This window comes from Equus caballus, chromosome 7 (assembly GCF_041296265.1).
Source record: "Equus caballus isolate H_3958 breed thoroughbred chromosome 7, TB-T2T, whole genome shotgun sequence".
NCBI lineage: Eukaryota > Metazoa > Chordata > Mammalia > Perissodactyla > Equidae > Equus > Equus caballus.
Window position 1 is genome coordinate 72,293,227 of NC_091690.1, and position 19,912 is coordinate 72,313,138.

General features: G+C 51.0%; 2 protein-coding genes and 1 long non-coding RNA gene across 28 annotated transcripts in view; 2 read left to right on the forward strand and 1 right to left on the reverse strand.

The window, feature by feature from the left end:
* The window catches only part of C2CD3 (C2 domain containing 3 centriole elongation regulator), a 134,091-nt gene extending 132,633 nt beyond the window's left edge, over positions 1-1,458 (forward strand). For all 21 annotated transcript variants that reach the window (XR_011441052.1, XR_011441053.1, XR_011441054.1 and 18 more), the window contains one exon: positions 622-1,458. Coding sequence is in view for 16 of the 21 variants with exons in the window: in XM_023645738.2 (XP_023501506.1) it covers positions 622-756 (135 nt within the window). In the remaining 5 variants the exon portion in view is untranslated. The remainder of the gene's footprint in view (positions 1-621) is intronic.
* Positions 1,459-1,963: 505 nt separating this feature from the next.
* Positions 1,964-3,528, reverse strand: LOC138925182 (uncharacterized). Its single transcript, XR_011441059.1, has 2 exons — positions 3,332-3,528; positions 1,964-2,314 (listed from the first exon to the last, which is right to left on the reverse strand). It is a non-coding gene; the product is annotated as an uncharacterized lncRNA (long non-coding RNA).
* A 1,345-nt stretch (positions 3,529-4,873) lies between these two features.
* Positions 4,874-19,795, forward strand: UCP3 (uncoupling protein 3). Of its 6 annotated transcripts, none has more exons than XM_005612045.4 (7): positions 4,874-5,177; positions 12,644-12,864; positions 13,367-13,577; positions 13,857-14,057; positions 15,227-15,328; positions 15,818-15,998; positions 18,569-19,795. In XM_005612045.4, the coding sequence occupies exons 2-7, from the start codon at positions 12,739-12,741 to the stop codon at positions 18,681-18,683; spliced, it is 936 nt and encodes a 311-aa protein (XP_005612102.1). In that variant the 5' UTR covers positions 4,874-5,177; positions 12,644-12,738; the 3' UTR covers positions 18,684-19,795. The 6 variants fall into 6 exon arrangements, 5 of the variants coding, with proteins under 5 accessions (XP_005612102.1, XP_014597360.1, XP_070130514.1 ...); XM_014741874.3 differs by having other exon boundaries at positions 4,991-5,177; positions 12,663-12,864; positions 18,413-19,795; XM_001498417.5 differs by having other exon boundaries at positions 4,999-5,177; positions 12,663-12,864.
* The last annotated feature ends 117 nt before the right edge of the window (positions 19,796-19,912 follow it).

Consider the following 19,912-nt stretch of genomic DNA (forward strand, 5'->3'; position numbering starts at 1 on the left):
TGAACAAGGAGTCATCAGAGGACCACCATGTCATAACCCAAATGCATGTGCCTTAAAGATGGAATTAGTGAAACCCTCTGAGCCCAAGGCAGGGAGATGTTTGGTAGCAGGGCCATAGGTATGTGCTTCATGTCACCCATCAGTTCTAGGAACTCCAAGGGGCTGTACAGAGAGGTATTATTCTCCAACATCTTCTCCCTGGCGGTTGGATATATTCCTAGGGTCACATGTGGGACAGTCACAACTTGGAGGACAAATGACTTGTCTTGACTCGTGCAGTAAGAGAAGGGATGAGGCTCAAACCTGTCCTGGAGGTGGCTGCCTCTCCTCCAGAGATATAGAAAGGGTCTGAGCTGTGATTCACGTCTTAGCTCTGCTCCTCCGAGCTGTGGGACCTTGCATTTATTTAATCTGAACTGTGGTTTCCTCACCCATGACATGGGAATGGTCTGCCACCTTATGGGGTCAAGGCGGGGTTAAACAAGATCAAGGATGGAGAGTGCTTTGTAACCAGTCAGCTCTGCATCAGTATTTGCCGAAGAACCAAAAGATGAGAGGAGTCAAAGTCATCTCTTGGTACCATATCCTCAGTGCTAACCTAGCTGACTTCTTCCTCTCCAGGACAAGAGTGAGGCCACCAGGGGTACCCAAAGGCCTTGTCGCCCCAGACTTAACTCGCTGCCTCCCAGCCTGCCTGAGGAAGAAACTCGCAGGATCGCACGGATATTTTCTTCCCAATACTCCCAGAAAGACTAACGCAGACAAGAGACTGAGGGAAGGACCCACATGCCCACCCTCTCTCAGCCTTATCTGGCTTGCAGGAAGCACCAGGTCTGCTTCCCTCAGGGCTGTTGGAGCCCTGAAACCACCACCAGCCTAGCCCGTGGGTACTTTGACCCAGTCAACCCAGACAGGAGGAGTGTCCCAAACCAGCCCAGTGTCCACCCACCAGGACTTCAGCTTCCTTCTATCATGACGCAAAGGCTAGAAAGAAAATGGAATCCAATGCCCAAGTGGCACACTCATCGTTTGACCAAGGGACCTCTGGCTTAGACTGTCAGGCTCCCAGCATTTCAGCAGCTGTGGGTTTGGGTTGAGAAACTCCTCCCAGTGTCCTTGACACAGCGCGCTGCTGACAACGAGCCCACCCCCAGCCTGGATATGATGGTCGTTTTTGCCTTAAAGGTTTGGAGGTGGGGGAGATTGTGTGCACCGTGCATAGCTGAGGAAATCCTAGGGCCACCGCCAGTTCATTTTCTTGGGAATAAGGGTATTTTATAGATATAAATTATTTTTATGCTTTGTTGAATTAATAGAAGAGGAGGGGGAAATCACCTCCTTCAAGCTTTTTATCTGATTGTCTGAAATTCTAACCATGCTTTTAACTTATTGTTTTTACCCAGCTCTGAAGGTTGTTGTCCCTACCTGTGTTTGAATAAAATCATATTGGTATTTGTAGTCTGTGCACAAGTGTTTCCTAGGTTGGCCACTAGACTGGGGTATTAGAAATTCATTTGTGCTCTAACGGCCAGAGAGAAAGCTTGACAACCATAGAGTCCCTCAGCAAAGCTCGTCTGGAACCAGAGGCCAGGGTCACCATGAGACTTCTGAGCTCCCCCAAAGATCAGGTTGGCCTAGATTAGGGTGACACCCAGTATTTCCTTTGCTCGTGCCTCAAATCTCTCAGCAAAGTGGAGGGGGCTCCAGGAGCAGGTCCCCTCAGAATCCCCCATCTCTTTGGAATGGGTAACTCTGGCTTAGACTGTCAGAATCCCAACATTTGAGCAGCTACCATAGGCAAGGGCCTGTGGGGAGGATAAGAAAGGGGCAAAGATGTGCAGAGTGGCTGAGAGAGGAAGTTGGAAGGGAACTAACACGGAGGGCCCTGCTTTCCACCACCAAGCACAAGTCATTTCACTTAGTCCCCAAAATAGCTCTGTAATCTACATATTATGATTTCTGCTTTATGGTTAAACTGAAGCTCAACAAATTTATTTGCTTCTGTTTATGTAGCTAGGAAGTGAATCACCAAGCAAGACATCTCCAGAGATGTTCCAAGGCTTTTGTTGCCAGGGTACAGCCAATAACTGCTCTGAATTTGGGGAATTCATGGGGAAAGACCTTGTGGGCTGGAGCAGTCTGGGAAGGCTTCCTAGAAAAGATACGTCTCGGGGTGAGCCCAGATGCAGAACCAGGAGGGCTCACAGGGCCACACCCTGCTGAGGATAGAGAAGAGACCAGTCTGGTTCTGCCACTTTCCTGATAGGTCCCTTCTGGCTTGATTCTGGCTCCGTCCAAGCCTCTGTTGCCTCATCTGTAAAACGGAGATAATAACCCAGGGTTGTTGTGAAGATTAAATGAGATGACATTTGTGAAAGTGCTTTGCCTGCACTTGGCACTTGGTGGAAGCCTAGGAAATGTCAGCCCCGCCCACTCCTCCCCCACTCTCCCGGAGCAAATCTCTAGCTAGGCAAGCACCCCAGTAACTATGAGACCGGCAGCACATGCCCTCACAGGGTGCAGTGTGATGCAAGAACCCCACAGAGGGACTGTGTACCCTCATCGGGGAAGTGCCCTCAGACCAGCCAGCCCCCTCATCTGTCTCGGCCCCCTGACCTTCAGCCTACCAGCTCACCCCCCCCCCCCAGCGCCTCCCTCTCAGGGTGATGACCAGAAGCTTTTGAGGCCGGGGATCCACCTCCCTTGAGGCTGCGGAGAACCTACAGAGGGGCATTCAGGGGCCCAGGCCTTAGGGGTTAGGCCTCAGGTGAAGAATAGTCCTTCCAAATCCTCCTCCAGGATCTGGGTGAATAACCTGGGTGAATAACCAGGATCGGGGTCAACTTAAGATAAGGCCACAGGAGGACACAGGCTCCTCCTACCTCAGGCCAAGGGCAGCCTCCAGGGCCACAGAGGCAGCCTGAGGGTCTGAAACCCACCGCCTACACTTACGAAGAGTGTGTTATTTACCACTAACTTCTCTGGAATTTGGATCTATTTCCAGTGACAGCTCAGAGGTGAAATGCCTTGTGGGGTCTTGCAGCACAGGTTAAGGGCATGAGGTACCTGTTTGTGCCCACCTCCACCAACTTGGGGACACTCCCTCTGCAGACACCTGTAAATGGGTGTTTCTGATCACCCGGAGGCTGACTGATCCCAGCCTAGCAGTGAACCTTGGAGCCTCTATTGTGGGCTGGATGCTGGGGACAGGGAGCCAAAGCAGACAGACCTGGCCCTGCCCTCAGGAAGCTCCCAGGCCTACATAAGCTTTCTCCAAGGCCTGCTGCCCCCTTGTTTGGGTTCCTACTGTTATCCCTCCCCACGTACTCACTGCAATTCACCCGCCGCCTCCAGGCCGACATTTCCAGGTGGAGCCCAGAACCTTCTTCCTGCGCCCTCCCAACCTCAGCAGCCCTAGCAGCCCTTCCCTCATAAACACAACTGCCTGTGCTGCTGACATTAGGGCAGCACCTGGTCCGAGGAGGAGGACAGGCACAGCCCAGGCTTTGCACTCGGGTCTGGCCTTGTGACCACCTGCCTCGTGGCCATGGCTCTGTGCCCAAGTCCAGAAATGGCCTCTGCCTACTCCTCTGCCCCACCCAGTTAACTCCCTTCTCTTCCCACCCCCTCCCTCTCCTCCCCTCCCCTCTCTTCCTTCCCTCCTCTGCCCGCTTCTCCTTCCCTCCTCTTTCCTCTGTCACCTGGGCCCCAGGTTCAGATGTGCCCAACCCTTACCCTCAGTGCCTACCCATGGAGCCTACAGTAGCTGCTGGAGGGGACCCTTCCCGCCCTGCCCCACGCCTTCTCCAGCACCCTTTGGCTCCAGCAGTGTCCATGCTGAAGCCTCCAAGCGTCATGTCACAGAGAATAGTGATCACAGCAGATAGGCCCAAAGTATGTGATAATTTACGGGCTGGAGGTCAGACCCTGCCACATACTGGGTAAGTCATTGTCCCTTCTTGAGACTGTTTTCTCCTCTATAAAATAAGCATTACAAATGTTAACATTCTCAGCAATAAAAAGGAATGAAGTACTGATCCATGCTACACCACAGGTGAACCTTAAAAATACTATGCTAAGTGAAAGAAGCCATTCACAAAAGGCTACATATGGTATGATTATATTTGCATGAAATGCTCAGAAATCTATAGACATAAGGTAGGTCAGTGATTGCCTGGGACTGGGCGGGAGGGGAGAATGGAAGGGATTGCTGATGTATACAGGGATGTTTTTGGGGGGGTGATGAAAATGTTCTAAAATTGTGATAATGGTTGCATAACTGAACACACAATAAACCATTGAACTGTACCCATTAAATAGATTAATTGTATGGTATATGAATTATGTCTCAATAAAGTTGTTATTAAAGAAAAAATTAGAATCCTAATAGTAGCTACCTCATAGGGTTGTGAGACATAGAAATAAAATATGTAAAGTAACTAGCACATAGTAGGCACCAAGAAATGACAGTTATTATCACTGTTATTAAGAGGAGGCCTGGGGCCAGCCTGGTGGCACAGCAGTTAAGTTCACACGTTCTGCTTTGGCAGCCCAGGGTTCACTGGTTCGGATCCCGGGTGCAGACATGGCACCACTTGGCACGCTATGCTGTGGTAGGCATCCCACATATAAAGTAGAGGAAGATGGGCACTGATGTGAGCTCAGGGCCAGTCTTCCTCAGCAAAAAGAGGAGGATTGGCAGCAGATGTTAGCTCAGGGCTAATCTTCCTCAAAAAAAAAAAAAGAGGAGGCCTGAGAGAGCCATGCCCAGCCTAGCATAAGATGACTTGACCTTTGGATTCTCAAAGGTCACAGGTCCAACACCTTAACCCCCATATGTAACTTTATCACCCAGGGTAGCTTTTCTTTCAGCAGTTAGAAAGAGCTGTTTTAAAGAACCCCAAGTTGAGGGAACTGAACCAGATCTGGGACTCTGCCTTTCCCCTCACCTCCCTGCCTCTCACCAGCCACTTCTTGTCAAGTGATCAGGCTGTCAACTACTTCTCTAGGGTAAGGTTTCAGGTCAGCTGGAGTCTATAAAGACAGATGCCAAGCCAGAGGCAGCAGAGAGAACAGTGAATGGCAAGGGGGCCATCAGATCCTTGCTGCCACCTCTGGGATGGAGCCCTAAGGAGCCCTAAGGAGCCCCTGTGCTTCCCTACCCTGGCTGGACTCAGGTAAGACCCCATTCTCCACCCCACTTCCTCCTCCATGTTCCCCCCTTCAGGGCAGCTTACAGAGAGCCGCCAGGAGCTGTCAGGGATCAGTAACCATAGCATGACAGCGCTGATATTCAGTCCAGCCCCGACCTTGTCAAGAGAGGGAACCACAGGCCTGATGAGGGCACTGCGGTAGGGCTGGGACTCGACCCCAACAGCTGTGTCACTCACCCAGGACTTACTTCCCCTTTGCTTTGCAGGCTGCCTCTGCTGTGACTTTGCAAATCTCCATAGATAACAAGTGGCTTTCTCCTTAGTCTGGCCCAAAATCCCCAGGATTCCTCCAGAGCATAAAGCCTTCTCCCCATGAGGGTCCTGGCTGGTGGCCTCTGAGTAGGAATGCTGGAAGTACCTCTGGCCTGAGGCCTGGCCCAGGTCGCATGCTGGGGGTTTACAGAGCCCATGAAGACTGTCAGCCAGGTCGCTTCCTCAGCGGGGTTGCTGTGGAGGCTTTGCCAGGAGGGTGGGGTCAGGCAGGGCATCTCAGGATGGGGTCCTCTGACCCCTGCTTTGCAGCCACCATGGGGAAATTGTTTCTAATGCAGATTCCTAGGCCCCAGGCCAGACCTGAATCGGGATCTCTGGGGCTGAGGGCCAAGAATCCATTCTGTAAACAAGTAGCTCCAGGGATCCTGAGCTCTCCCTGAAGTCTGAAATTCTGGGCAGGGTAACAGGCACCAGAGGTGTCAGAATTGGGCTCCAATCCCAGCTCCATCCCTTCAGCCTTATGACTAGTGAAGCCTTCGAAGCCTCAGGTCCCTTGTTTATAAAGTGGGAACAGTCACAGCAACTACCTCACAGCCTTATAAAGGGATTGAATTAGTCAACGCCTGTCAAGCCTCAGCACGGTGCCTGGTGCAGGAAGCACTCAGCAAACATTAATGGGGCACCACCACCCTGGGCTGTGCAGGCTAGAACATCTCGTCCCTCAGGTGTCCCGGCAGAGCTGCAGGGAGGAGGGTTCTGCTCTCTACTTCCTCCTCTAGCCTCCGCCAGTGGCAAAGGTCTGCTGGCTGCCAGGGCTCCTCGAGCGCCAATTCAGGATGCTGAAATAAAAGGGAAAGAGGGTTGGGGAGCGCTGGCCTCAGAGCAGCCCCTACCTGTGCCCACCATTGTGACCTCCTCCCACAGTTTAACCACTGAAAGTTCTAGAATCCTCCCCCAAGGTGTGGCTTTTCACCTGAGTCCATGCCCACCCACTCCACCTCCCGTTGGTCTCTCAGGACTGCCTCTGGAATAGGCTCCAGCTTCACCCCTGGCTGCTGCTCTTGACCAAATTCAGGCTTCAGCACCTCTTGCTGCATCATTCCAACAACCTCCTCACTGGTCTCTGAGCCTCCCATCTCTCCCTTCCAATCCATCCTCGACACCTGCACCAGCTTGCCCTGAACACAGGACGGACAGTGTCCTTCGCCTACTTGAGAACCACCAAGCACTCCCCATTCTTCTCTAGATTAAGTATAGCCCTGGCATACAAGGCCCTCCGCCAAAGGACGCTGTGGGCATCTTTGACCTCATTTCCCATTTCCCCACTTCAGCAAGTGGGGTTTCTTGATCAGCTGGTCCTCCATGTTGGTCCTCTGGCCCTGGCCCATCCCAGACTGCACAGAGAAGCAGGATAAGTAGACCCCGTCCCTGCCTTTGGGGCTCCCATCCAGGGGGAAATCATTGCTGTGAATGAGCTTAACCCTGCAAGAAGGTGTGAGAGCACAGGCAGCTGGGGACAAAGGAGTTTTAGAAGGGAAACCCTGCCTGACAGTTCAGCTCCCTGGCCAGGGGAAAACAGGCTCCCCCAGGGAGAGAGACCCAGCCCATGAGGCAAAGCCCAGGAAGTGCTCCCTGTGGGGCCTGGCACATGGAAAACACTCCACACCAGGGGACCAAAGGTGGAGAATGCACTAGAGTCACACAGCCGTGGGGGGAGTCCCACCTCTGCTTGTTGTGTGACCTCAGGTCATCTCATGTGTCTGGGCTTCAGTTTGATGAAAGTGGAGTAGAAATACCTGCCTTGAGGGTTCTTCTATTAGAGCATGGGTGGTCACCGAAGGTTTTGAAGAAGGGACACTGTACAACCAGTAAGAGACACTAGAGAACACAACCCCCGAGGGCCTTCCCAGCTCTGAGAGTCAGGCGCTAGATTCCTGATGCTGAGGTTCTGAGCAGCCCAGCTCACTTCAGAGGAAGGGAAGGGCAGGGGAAACGCCAGGGTGTGGGAGGAGAGAGGCTAACAGGATGGGAGAGGCAGCTGCCCCCACACACCGCGTTCATTCCAGCCGCAGGCAGAGGAGCCGGAGCCTCCCCGCGGGGGACTCAGCCACCTGGCAGCTGCTGGTCTTCTGTGGGGCAGAGGGGAGTGAGGAAGGAGGCAGGGGGAGGATGGAGTTCCCCTAGCACGCCTGCAGCACACCACCCTCCCAAGGAGCCAGATCCTTCTTGGACCCTCTCAGGGAGGCGACACAGAAAGGCAGGGAGGCAGGCTGTGGCAGGAGCACTGCAGACAGAGCCCAAGGCCTGGCTGTGTGACGGGCACAGGTCTCAGCCTCTCTGGACCCATTTTCTTCCTTTACCAAACTGGGCAGTGACGCCCACCCAGCCTTCCTTGCCAAGCTGTTGTTCCATATGCTTAGCATTTAACTCCCCACAGATGGGTTTGCATATAATTTAATAACTGCAAAGGGCTTTGTATGCCCTCAATAAAAAGCAAGATCATGGGTATCCACACTACGACATCGGCTGGGCCCCTGGGTAGAATGGTGAAGAGAGCCTTTTTGCCATCAGAAGCTGGTTGGAGTTCTGTGACTTTGAGCCAGTCCCTTTCCATCTTAAACTTCTATTTTCTCATCTGTAAAATGAATTTAAATGCTGCCCTGCCTTCTGCCCAGGGCTGTTTTGAGCCTAGGATATGTCGATGCAAATAATCCATAACCAACCTACAAATCAAGATTGGGGTGAGTTTATTATGAGCCAAAGTGAGGATTATAACCTGGGAAGTTTATAGAGAACTTCTCTGGGCGTTCCAGAGAAGCATGGGTTTCAGTACAGTCTTATATCTTTTTAGAACAAAGAAGATACATTTTCAAAGAGATATTCAGTTGCAAATTAGCAGGTCAACATGACCATGATGCCAGGAAAGGGACTAATCTGGGCGTTACCAATAGGGCCTTACCAACAGGGCAATAGGGCGTAGGAGGGGAAGGATTCATTCTTTATTGCAAGAGAGACTCCTTGCTTTAATGGATAAGCAGATGTACAATGTATGTTTGATAGGCCATAAGTCAGGCTTTCTAGTTCAAGCCCAATTAGTTTTGAACTCTAATAGTTACCCATATACCTCAATATGTGGAAATCTCTTGTCAGATAGCAGAGTGAACTGGGCTCTGACGCTGGTGGCTGGGAACACTGAGCAAGCTCATGTCTCTGAGCCTCAGTTTGCTCATTGGGAAGAAGAGGAAAAGAGCAGCTACCTGTCAGGAAGTTGTGAGATTTCAGTAAGATCATGTGTAAAGGTCCACCGGGAGGGCCTCATGGCCAGGTCCTTCCTCCTTCCCTAAGCCGTGCCCTAGGCTCTCGTTCATGCCTTTCTCCTACCTGGAACAACCTTCCCTCTTCTCCAGCTGCTGAATCCTGCCCATCTTTCCGGGCCTAACTCATGGGACCCTCCTCCCAAACCCCACCATGAAATGGCTCCTATTCTACATCACAAATGAGAGGGAGGGTCTCTCCCTCCTTTGAGTCACTCCTAGTTCCTTCCCTCTGACACTGGTCTAGTCCATCTTGCACTACAGTTATTTTTTTTCTTAAAGATTGGCACCTGAGCTAACATTTGTTGCCAATCTTTTTCTCCTCCTCCTCCCCCTCTCCCTCCCCCTCTCCCTCCCCCTCCTCCTCCTCCTCCTCCTCCTCCTCCGCAAAGCCCCCCAGTACATAGTCGTATATTCTAGTTGTAGGTCCTTCTGGTTGTGCTATGTGGGATGCCACCTCAGCGTGGCCTGATGAACGGTGCCACGTCCACGTCTAGAATCCAAACCAGTGAAACCCTGGGCCACCGAAGCAGAGAGTGCAAACTTAACCACTCGGCCCCGGGGGCCGGCCCAGCACTACAGTTATTTGTGGGCGTGTCTAATGCCCCACAAGACTCCTTGAGAGCTCCTTGTGGGCAGGCCACACAGACTGTTTTCATTCATCTCCGGATTTCCCTGAGTGCCAAGCACAGAACCTGGCATGGGGTGGTCTTATGGAGGGTCCATAGGCCATGGCAAGGATTTTGGACTTTGTTCTGAATAATAGGGAGGGGCCACTGGACAGTTTTAAAATGGGAGTGACATGATCTGATTTATGTATACTTAAACACTAGGTTAGGTCCCTGTCAGGAATATTTTCTCCTGCATCTGCTCTCCAGGCCTAACACTCCAAAATCAGTGTGTAATTTCCTTTACAGTGTAGTGGCCATTAAAATGCATACAATCATTATATCTAAGTTATACCTCAATTATAAAAGTTTAAAAAAGAAAAATAAAATTTTAAACTTCATGCTGGGAAGGATCAAAATAAAAACATCCCCTTCCTCAGGGCAGGATTTAAAAGCAGTCCCTCTAGGTGGCCCCGGGGCCGAGTGGTTAAGTTCCCACGCTCCACTTCCACGGCCCAGGGTTTCACAGGTTTGGATCATGGGCGCGGCCGTGGCACCACTCATCAGGCCATGCTGGGGTGGCATCCCACATAGCACAACCAGAGGCACTTACGACTAGGATATACAACTGTGTACTGGGGGCTTTAGGGAGAAGAAGAAGAAGAAGAAGAAAAAAAAAAAAAAGATTGGCAACTGATGTTAGCTCAGGTGCCAATCTTTAAAAAAACAGAGAGAGAAAGCAAGAAAAGAAAAGAAAAAATTAAAAGTAGTCCCTCCACACTATGATCCAGGCTTCTAGACTGGGATCCGGGAGCTGGTGAGTTCCAACCTCAGGTCATCCTCCCCATCTCACCTCCTTCATTCCCTTTGAATAATTCTACACTTACCTGTCTTCCTGAATGTAAGCTTCTTAAGGGTGTAGGGGAGGAAGACAAATCCTCTACCCTCTAGGTCCTTCTGGCTGGTCTAAGAATTAAATTGACATGAGACAGAACAACAGGAGAAAATCAAACAAAGTTTAATAACATGTAAACATGGGAGGAACCCAGGAAAACTGAGTAACTCGCTAGAATGGCGCAGGTCACTACCTTAAATACCATCATCAGCTAAAGACAAAAGAGGATGTTGGGGGTCGAGGGAGTCAGTTATGGGAGATTACCAGAAAAAGCACAGTAAACAAGAGTAAAGTTATTATGCAGATTTAAGTCCTTGCCTTCTGCACCAAGAGATTCTAGAGATAAGGACATCCCCTTCTTGCTGGTACAGAGAGGGGGACACATTTACAGATGGAGATTTCCCTTACAAATGTAAATATCTCTTACAAAGGACAACTTCTACTTGGTTTTCAGAGCTTCTCCCATGTCTGCAGTTTTTTAAAAATAGGCAGCCTAAAATAATCCTCATGCCAAGAGACACATCTTGAGGTGGCAAATTCTGCTTCCTTACAAGGGCAAGGGTCAAACACAATTCATTCCATATCTTTCCTTCCCCAGTGCCTACCACAGCGGTCAAGAATTATCTGACCATTGAGATAGTCACTTACACCTTACCATGAATTAGCACATCAGCTCCTTCTTTTTTTTTTTTTTAAAGATTGGCACCTGAGCTGACAGCTGTTGCCAATCTTTTTTTTTTTTCTTCCCAAAGTGCCCCAGTACATAGTTGTGTATTCTAGTTGTAGGTCCTTCTAGTTGTGGCATGTGGGATGCCACCTTAGCATGGCCTGACGAGCGGTGTCATGTCCGCACCCAGGATCCGAATTAGTGAAACCCCTCGACGAAGCAGAGCGTGCAAACTTCACCACTTGGCCACGGGGCCAGCCGCCAACTCCTTCTTAAGAATAGGCTTTTCCAGAGAGAAGTCGCAGCAAGCATAAGAGTCCAGAGTATTGTGTGGGTTGAGGAAACAGCACAGAAAGAACCAGAGTTATAGATTGCAGTCCTGAAAGAAGCCTCAGGAATTGTTACCCCTATCTTTTGGCATCCAATTTACCACTATTGAACAGGTAGCATATAATTCCCATTTATCCAAGAGATGTTAAATGACATACCCAAGGCCCCATCACCTATTAATAAGTCATGAGGACAGGACAGGAGCTCAGGTTTCCTCACCACAGGACCCAAGTTTTTCTATCGTCCTTGGAGGGACAAGGGCACACAACTTACAACTCTTTGGGACTGGCCCTGGTTCCAGGGGTGAGGACACTGAAGGGTCCAGGATACTACCACAAAATAATTATGTGTGAGTTGAGGTGCCAATGGGTGTGAACTCCTAAGCGATGACATCAGCACCAAAGGCCTGATACACAGAGGTCCAGGTTGTAAGAACACAGGGCTTTCCATGACAGGTATGCCAGCTTCCCAAGGAAACCAAGGCTAAACCAGGACCTTCAGATGCAAACATGCACCTGGTCAACCAGCAGTAAGATGGTGCAGGCACACATGTGTGTGAGGGGGGATGGGGCACATTGCCGTGACCCAAAACTGATCCTCCTCTGTCTGAGAAGTTTGTCCTCTTCAGCTGAGAAGGGACACCCTCAAAAGTATGAGGAAAGAAAGGGCATGTGCCAAGCCAGGCAGATCAGCAGACACCACCCTGGACATAAGCCGCAGGACCCCCTTCAGCCACACCTCCCTCCGCGCTCTGGGGGGCAGAGCAGCAGGGCAGCCCGGGGCCAGTCTCCCTCCCTCCTCCATGGCAGCACATCAGCCCTGGAATCTAGGAAATGGCACTAGTAACAGACTAAACATCTTTAGTGACAGAGAAGGCATCACAGGCTGAGAAGGACTTTGTTTAATAACAGTATATTCAGGCAGCCTGGCAAAAAAAAAAAGCTTTTGTCCAAGATGACTAGCAGTTTCATTAAGTCATAAGGCATGTTTGTTTCGCTGATTTGGGATAGAAAGACCCGAAGTGATAAGACTTGGCAGGCTCTCCGTGCACCTCAGGGAGCAGGCATTTCCCAGGAAGCAGCTTGATGCTGGGGAAAGAAAGCAGGGTTGTAGGGTAGAGGGAACCAGCTCTGGTCCCTGCCTGAGCCTCAGTTTCCTTCTCTATACAATGAAGATCCACCACCAGCTCTGCCTGCTCTTTGTTGGGGAGAGAGGGGAGGGTGAGGATTGCAAGAGAGAAGGGATGCAAAACTGACCTGATTTTATAAGCCAAATCCACATGGCTAATCATGGCAGTGCCCAGGCTTTTCACTTACTAAAGCCCCTCTGGGTGCTGAGGGGAGCCTGGGCACAGGCCCAGATGGCACAGGCTCCATCCGTGGCCTCTGGCCTGTCTCTTGAAGCCTCCTCCCTGCAATAAAGCCCAGGGCTGCAGAGCAGCCTCTCTCCTTGGACCTCTGCCGGACCCTGGAGAGACTGGGCAGAGCCTTCCGGGACCATGGTTGGACTGAAGCCTTCGGAGGTGCCTCCCACAACAGCTGTGAAGTTCCTGGGGGCGGGCACAGCAGCCTGTTTTGCTGACCTCTTCACTTTCCCACTGGACACAGCCAAGGTCCGCCTGCAGGTAGGTGCTCTTTGGCCAAAGGTCATTGTTCACATCAAAGGAGGGGCTCAGTTCACCACAGCATGCTCTTCCTCACACAGAACCCTGAGCAGGTCACTCACTCCGCTGCTTACCATCCTGCCTTGCTACCTCCCCATCACCATCGCGCAAGCCAAAATATCTTAATTCCTCGGCATGACATGACAGGGCCCCTCATGGCCTACCCCTATGTTGTAAAGTGTGAAGTCAAAATAAGTGATCTCGGGAAAGCCACTGACCATGTGTAGTGGGAAAAACAACCTGCCCTCTGTTTGCTCTGAGGATCAAACACCACCTGGTGAATAACAGTCTGTGGCATAAACGGCTGTGCAAACCTCAGTTACTCTCACTGGGATGTGATAGCTGTGGCCATGCTTGTTCTCAACGCCCAGCCCCAGCACGCCCAGCCCCAGCCAGGTCCTCTGCTCACAGACCCATCTGCCCCCTACCCAGCTCCTCATGCCTCTGTGGGGGTGCCCCTCAGATCCAGGGGGAGAACCAGGCGGCCCACGTGGCCCAGAGTATCCACTACCGCGGCGTGCTGGGCACCATCCTGACCATGGTGCGCACCGAGGGCCCCCGCAGCCCCTACAACGGGCTGGTCGCCGGCCTACAGCGCCAGATGAGCTTCGCCTCCATCCGCATTGGCCTCTACGACTCTGTCAAGCAGTTCTACACCCCCAAAGGATCAGACCGTGAGTGCCCGGTATCCCGTGGACACCAAGGAGGTGGGCAGAAACAGAATCTAGGCAGGGGTCAGGAGACCAGGGCAGTGCAGACTCAGAGGCAGAGCTGGGGCGTGAGGAACTGGTAACAGAAACTCACAAGGAGACTCAGATCCGCTAGACGTCATGGAAGCTCCAGAAACCTAACCCAGGAGAAGTGGCAGACATCACGCAGGGGCAGGAGCAGCATCAGGCCCAGAGAGGTGCCGAGTGGCAGGGCACTGGCCCACTCTGTCTCCTTCTCCCCAGACTCCAGCATCACTACCCGGATTTTGGCAGGCTGCACTACGGGGGCCATGGCAGTAACCTGTGCCCAGCCCACAGATGTGGTGAAGGTCCGATTTCAGGCCAGCGTGCAACTTGGGGCCAGGAGTGACAGGAAGTACAGCGGGACAATGGATGCCTACAGGACCATCGCCAGGGAGGAAGGGGTCAGGGGCCTATGGAAAGGTAGGTCTGGACTCCAGGCTCGGGGGGCCGTAGGCAGAGCTTTCCCTACCCTAGGGCTGGGGCAGGGAATTGAGCAAGGAGGGAACTCCCAACGTGATGTATTCTAGTGATGCCAAAAGAACATCCCAACCGAAAATCTCACTGACCTGTCACAGTGCTGCAAATTCAGTTCAATTTGCCACCCCTTCACCATGTGCAGGCTGCTGTGAGGGAGACAGAAATGAACAGAAGACACCTTCCACGCCCTCATGGCTTTCACAGACACGCAGGAGATGAGATGTGTCAAGGAGCAGCCATGTGACAGGGCAGGATGTGCTTGGTTCACGCTGAGGGACAGGTCCAGGGGCAGGAGAGGCCATGCGGGCTCTGGAAGGAAGGTGGCACTTAAGCAGGGCCTCAAAGGCTCAATGGGCTCTCGGTGCCTGGAGACGGGAGGCAAGGGCCTTCCAAGCAAAGATTTAAGAGAGGTGACTGCAGGGCATAGAGAAGAAACAGAGGCCACTGGAGGAGGCAGCTGTGAGAAGTAGGGCGCAAGGAGATGCTGTGAGGAGGGGACTTCCATGGGAGCAGGGCTTTAGGGTTCCCCACATGTCTAAATGGTGGCCACCTTGACAAATGCTGGAGTCTCTTCCACATGTGGACCAGGGGTCACATGAATTCTAGCAGAAGAAACAGTGACCCAGTGAAGGTTAAGGGCAGGACACCTAGGTCACAGCCTGACTTGCTGTGTGCCCTCCTGGAGCCTGGCCCTCATCTGTGAAACCAGGGGGTTGGTCCTAATGCTCTCCCCGGGCCCTGCCAGGGCCACATTCTGTCACTGATCCAAGAGCCCAGCCTCCCTCTTCCAAGGAAGACTTTCTTTTCTGGTTCTGGCCAGGACTCAGGGAGGCATATTTTAGTTTTGATAGATTTTGCAGATTATCCTCCAAAATGTGGGCCCAAACAAACACAAGAGATCCTCTCTATTTTCTGTCTCTAAGGCAGTCATGGATTCTCTGAGAATTGTTAACGCTGGAAAGGAAAGTGTGGAATCTGCTCAACTGAGGTGGGCTCCTCTGAGACCACTGGAACGGGGCACTATGCTCCCCAAACTGGGGCCTGTGGCCTTGCAGCCAAGGGGTCCACTGCTCCTATTCCTCATTCATCAGCCCCACCTCCCTTCCTAACAGGAACTTTGCCCAACGTCACAAGGAATGCCATCGTCAACTGTGGTGAGATGGTGACCTATGACATCATCAAGGAGAAGCTGCTAGACTATCACCTGTTCACCGGTGAGGCCCTGGGCTCCAGGCACACAGCCCTCCAACAGCAGGGAGGGAACCTGGAACTCCACAGAGTGGGCACCACCCAGAGGCAACTAGACTTTAAAAGGAGCAGAGGGAAGAGTGGCACCCAGGAAAAAGTGCCCAGTACATCATTGTGAAGAGTAGGAAAGAACCGTAAATGGGAGGACAGAGACCTGGGTTCCAGCCCAGCACCACTTCTCATCATGCGTCTTTAAGCAAGGGTCACCTTCTCTGACTGCAGTTTCCTAGACGAAGTGGTTGGGCTGATAACTTTCCAATTCTGGAATGGCCCAGTTCTGTCTCGAGTACTTACCAAGAGCTCTGTCTGGGCACTGTGAGAGATTTGGAAAACACTACCCTTACACTCAAGGAGTTCACAGTTTAGTCAGAGACGGACAATGACCACACAGAACAGAAAGTAAGTGCGTGCCCCCTCTCACAGCCCCGTATTTGCTCTTGCCTTCCCTGCTACAGACAACTTCCCCTGCCACTTTGTCTCTGCCTTTGGAGCCGGCTTCTGTGCCACGGTGGTGGCCTCCCCAGTGGACGTGGTGAAGACCCGGTATATGAACTCACCCTTAGGCCAGTACCGCAGCCCCCTGGACTGTATGCTGAAGATGGTGGCCCAGGAGGGCCCCACGGCCTTCTATAAGGGGTGAGCCTCCCCACGGCCTCCAGCACTCCCTCCCAGAGAACTCAGGCCTCCCCCTCTCCCCTCCCTCCCACCCTTCCTTCCATGTATAATGTGCCTACCATGGGTCCATCTGGGGATGCAGTGGTGAACAGCACAGATGTAAATGCCACAAAGGAAAAGTATAAAGAATGATGGAAGTAAAAAAAAAACAGTAGATTAAATCTGATTTGAAAAGTCAGGGAAGGCTTAGCTGAAAAAAGGAGTCTAGGCATGGGTCAAAGAGCTGTCTATCCCCAAACTTATTGGGCAGGGGAGAAGGAGAAAATGGTAGTTGGTAATCCTGAAACTTGTCCCCAGCCCGCTGCTACAACCATGGGTCACTGCACTTCACGGCAGCTGAGGTGCCCAACACATGTCACGTTTTCTTGCTTCTGTGTCTTGGCATTCCCTCTGCATGGAATGCCTTTCCCACACCATCCACATGCTCTAAATCTTAGCTGTCCTTCAAGACTCATTCAAATGCCCCCTCCTCCCCAACACTCCCATGTATAAATTTTCCCTCCTCCCTGTGAACTTTAGCAGTACTTGCTTGATACCATTTTTATGGTATTTACCATCTCCTGCTTTGTATTATGGTACTTGTAGGTTTAAATTAGCCCCCATGCTAGAGTGCAAGCTCCTTGAAGCCAAGGACTGGTGGCTCATACATCTTTCATCTCCCAGAGTCCCTAGCACGAAGCCAGCACTCAGCAACGTACGTTATTAACAGTCGTCATGATTGCCAAGTTACTATGATTAGGCCTTGTGCTAAGCACTTTATATATTATCTCACCAACCCCCTGAACTGGGCAGTATTCTGCACATTTACTGAGGGAGAGACTGAGACTCAGAAAGGTCAAGTAACTTGTCCAAGATCACAAAGTTTAAACGGCAGAGCCACGGCTCAAACCCAGATCTTCAGACCCCACCCAACAACATATTGTCGTCCATCCTACTGCTAAGCCCTTTGCTTGGCCCTCTCGCCTCCCACCACCAATGATCGTTTTCTGGCACCCGGTGTGAGATTGGACCCAACAAGCAAACAAGCTCTCACTCTGGGAATGACATAAAAAGCTGTGTTTCAATTGACAGACTGCTCTTTTCCTGTAAGTGCCTTTATCATTACAATCTTCAAGGGGCTGGCCCAGTGGCACAGCAGTTAAGTGCATATGTTCTGCTTCAGTAGCCCAGGGTTCACTAGTTCGGATCCCAGGTGGGGACGTGGCACTGCTTGGCAAGCCATGCTGTGGTAGGCATCCCACATTTAAAGTAGAGGAAGATAGGCACAGATATTAGCTCAGGGCCAGTCTTCCTCAGCAAAAAAAGAGGAGGATTGGCAGCAGATGTTAGCTCAAGGCTAATCTTCCTCAAAAAAAAATTAAGTTAAAAAAGATTTTTTAAAAATCTTCAGCTATATCCACTTGTCACAGTTTATTCTTTCACTTGGCAAATATTTACTGAGCATCTCATGGTGCTGGGCCTGTGCAATGCTTCCCTGAAAGAGCAGCAGACAAGTAGGTGACATTTATTGAGCATTTACTGATACTGGGCCCTATGCTGTGTGCTGAACATTAACTCATTTAATGCTCACAACTCTATGAGCTAAACACTGCTATTTTCCTCATTTTACAGGTAAGGAAACTGAGGCTCAGAGAGATTAACTTGTCCAAGGTCGTGAAGCTAGAAACTGGTAGAGGTAGGATTTGAACCCAGGTCTGACTCCAGAGCTCACATTCATTGCCACGGTGCTCCACTTCCTGTGAGGGACCTAGGCTGAGGGTTCAGGAGAGGCCTTGGCATGAGGTTGTAATGTCCAAGCTGAGTCCTACAGAGCCAAGAGCAACCAGCCAGGCAAGGAGGAGAGCAGGGGACATTCCAAGCAAAGGAGCAGCATGGACAAAGGCACAGAAGGAAGGGTCTGGCAGGAGCAGAGAGGACTAGGAGGGGAATAGCGGAGTGAGAGGCAAAGAGGAGGGCAGGGGCCACAGCTGTGAGGTAGGGACTCTCCCAGCCACTTTATCACAGGACAGGCAGGCTTTTTCGAGGTTAGCTAAATTTGGCGTTACACTGTCTTCGCCCTGCGGCACCCCAGCTTCTCGGCGCCCTGGCAGGGGCCTCCTCAGGGGTGGCCACTCAGGATGCAAATAAGCCCAGAAACCCGCAGCAGCAGGGCGGAATCAGGTCAGACGGCTCAGTTGAACCCGTCTCTGACATTTACTGTGTGGTTGTAGTTGAACTGCTTGACCTGCCTGGGCCTCAGCTTCTGAAAAAGAAAACTGGCAACAACCATAACTACGTTATAGGACATGAGAATTAACTACCTGACACAATAACCGGGCTCAAAACATCAGTTTTCTTTCCTTTTCTGACTCCAACTTCTGCCTAAATTCTTTCAGCAAGGAAGAAAAAGATGGAACAGATGTCAGAAAATGCCCATGACTAACAGAAGTCCAGGTCCTCTGGCACTAACACCGTGAATGGGGAAAGCACAGCGGATCTATTTGAGACCCTTAGTCCACTCCACCTGATGTTTTGGTTATTTCTCTCATCAGATTTACCCCCTCCTTTTTGCGTTTGGGATCCTGGAATGTGGTGATGTTCGTAACCTACGAGCAGCTGAAACGGGCCTTGATGAAAGTCCAGATGCTACGGGAATCTCCATTTTGAATAAGACAAGGCCACTTGGTACCTAACTGGAACAAAACCAGTTAAGAATGGAATAAAACAGTGAGTGGGTCCATGCACACATGGATACAGATGCACACATGTTTACAGAAGTGTTTCCTTGCTGCTGACTCAAGAAATAGATGCAGAAGAGGAAGAAGGATTCCGGTCTTCAGTGCGTTGTCTTAACACCTTTGTTTTGCACTGACAAGATGGAAAATAAATTACATTAATTTTTGAAGCCCATAGGGTTGGATGCCTAACATTTAGGCAAGAGAAAATAAACCAAAACAGATCCATTTAGATAAAATGGAAATTTGCAAACTTATGTCCCTTGAAAAAATCTGAATAGACGGTGAATTATAAACAGGAAAGGCTGAAGCATGGGACAGGAGTGGCACACGATACACTTGGAAATCAGCTAAGGAGTCCAGAGGGACACTGCCAAAGAACACAAGCTGTGACAGCACCTCCAATAACCATGGATCATGAGCCACATGTGTCATGTGTCTGCCAAGTAGAATTCATTGGGATTCTAGAAAATGTGAGAAAAAAAGAGAAAACCTAGAACCTGTGCCAAAGAAGCACTGCTGGGCCAGTGTGAGGCAGAGCCTTGTAAACGTCCCCTGACAACTCTGGAGAATTAAAAGGGCAGCCTCAGTCTCCTTTCCTGTAAAATGGGAGTACCAATGCCTTCTCTCCTACCTCACCAGGGGTTATGAGGATCAAGTGAGAAGCTGGGAAAAAGCACTTTATAAAAGCAAAAGCTCATACAAATGTAAAGGTAAGGACAATGCCTTGGGAAGGATTTTGTCAGGACAGTGTGGAACTGCCAGGGAAGAAGTGTTTGAAAGACACAGTTGTCTGGAAATGAGACCAAAGGAACCAGGGGCTCGAGGGCTGGGGGTGACAGGGGTGCTGTGCAGCCACAGGATCCCCACTCCCATGCACTCCCCACTCCCTGGCTGGCTTGTGCAGCACTTTGAAGGGCGCGGGACTTGGGGAAAAAGAGGTAAATGTCTGGTTGAGAGCCTAAAGTAGTAGGACTCAGAGTTTTTGGAAAATTATTATGACTCAATAAAGGAATCCACACCCTGGGTGTGGGAATAAGAACAGCCACTTTTCTGCCTTCTCTTTCTTGGATAGAATTTCCCTTTCTCACTTCAGGCTTCCTGTTTTTCGGGCTGGGCCAGATCTGGCCCCACACGCCCACACTGCCTTCTGCCCCCTCA

What these genes read in the sequence shown, in the direction of transcription:
- UCP3 (XM_001498417.5), top strand. Translation starts at nt 5,080, where the DNA reads ATGGCAAGGGGGCCATCAGATCCTTGCTGCCACCTCTGGGATGGAGCC. An exon ending in CCTACCCTGGCTGGACTCAG is followed by an intron (nt 5,178 to 12,662) that starts GTAAGACCCCAT and finishes CCTGCAATAAAG; the next exon opens with CCCAGGGCTGCAGAGCAGCC. An exon ending in CACCCCCAAAGGATCAGACC is followed by an intron (nt 13,578 to 13,856) that starts GTGAGTGCCCGG and finishes CCTTCTCCCCAG; the next exon opens with ACTCCAGCATCACTACCCGG.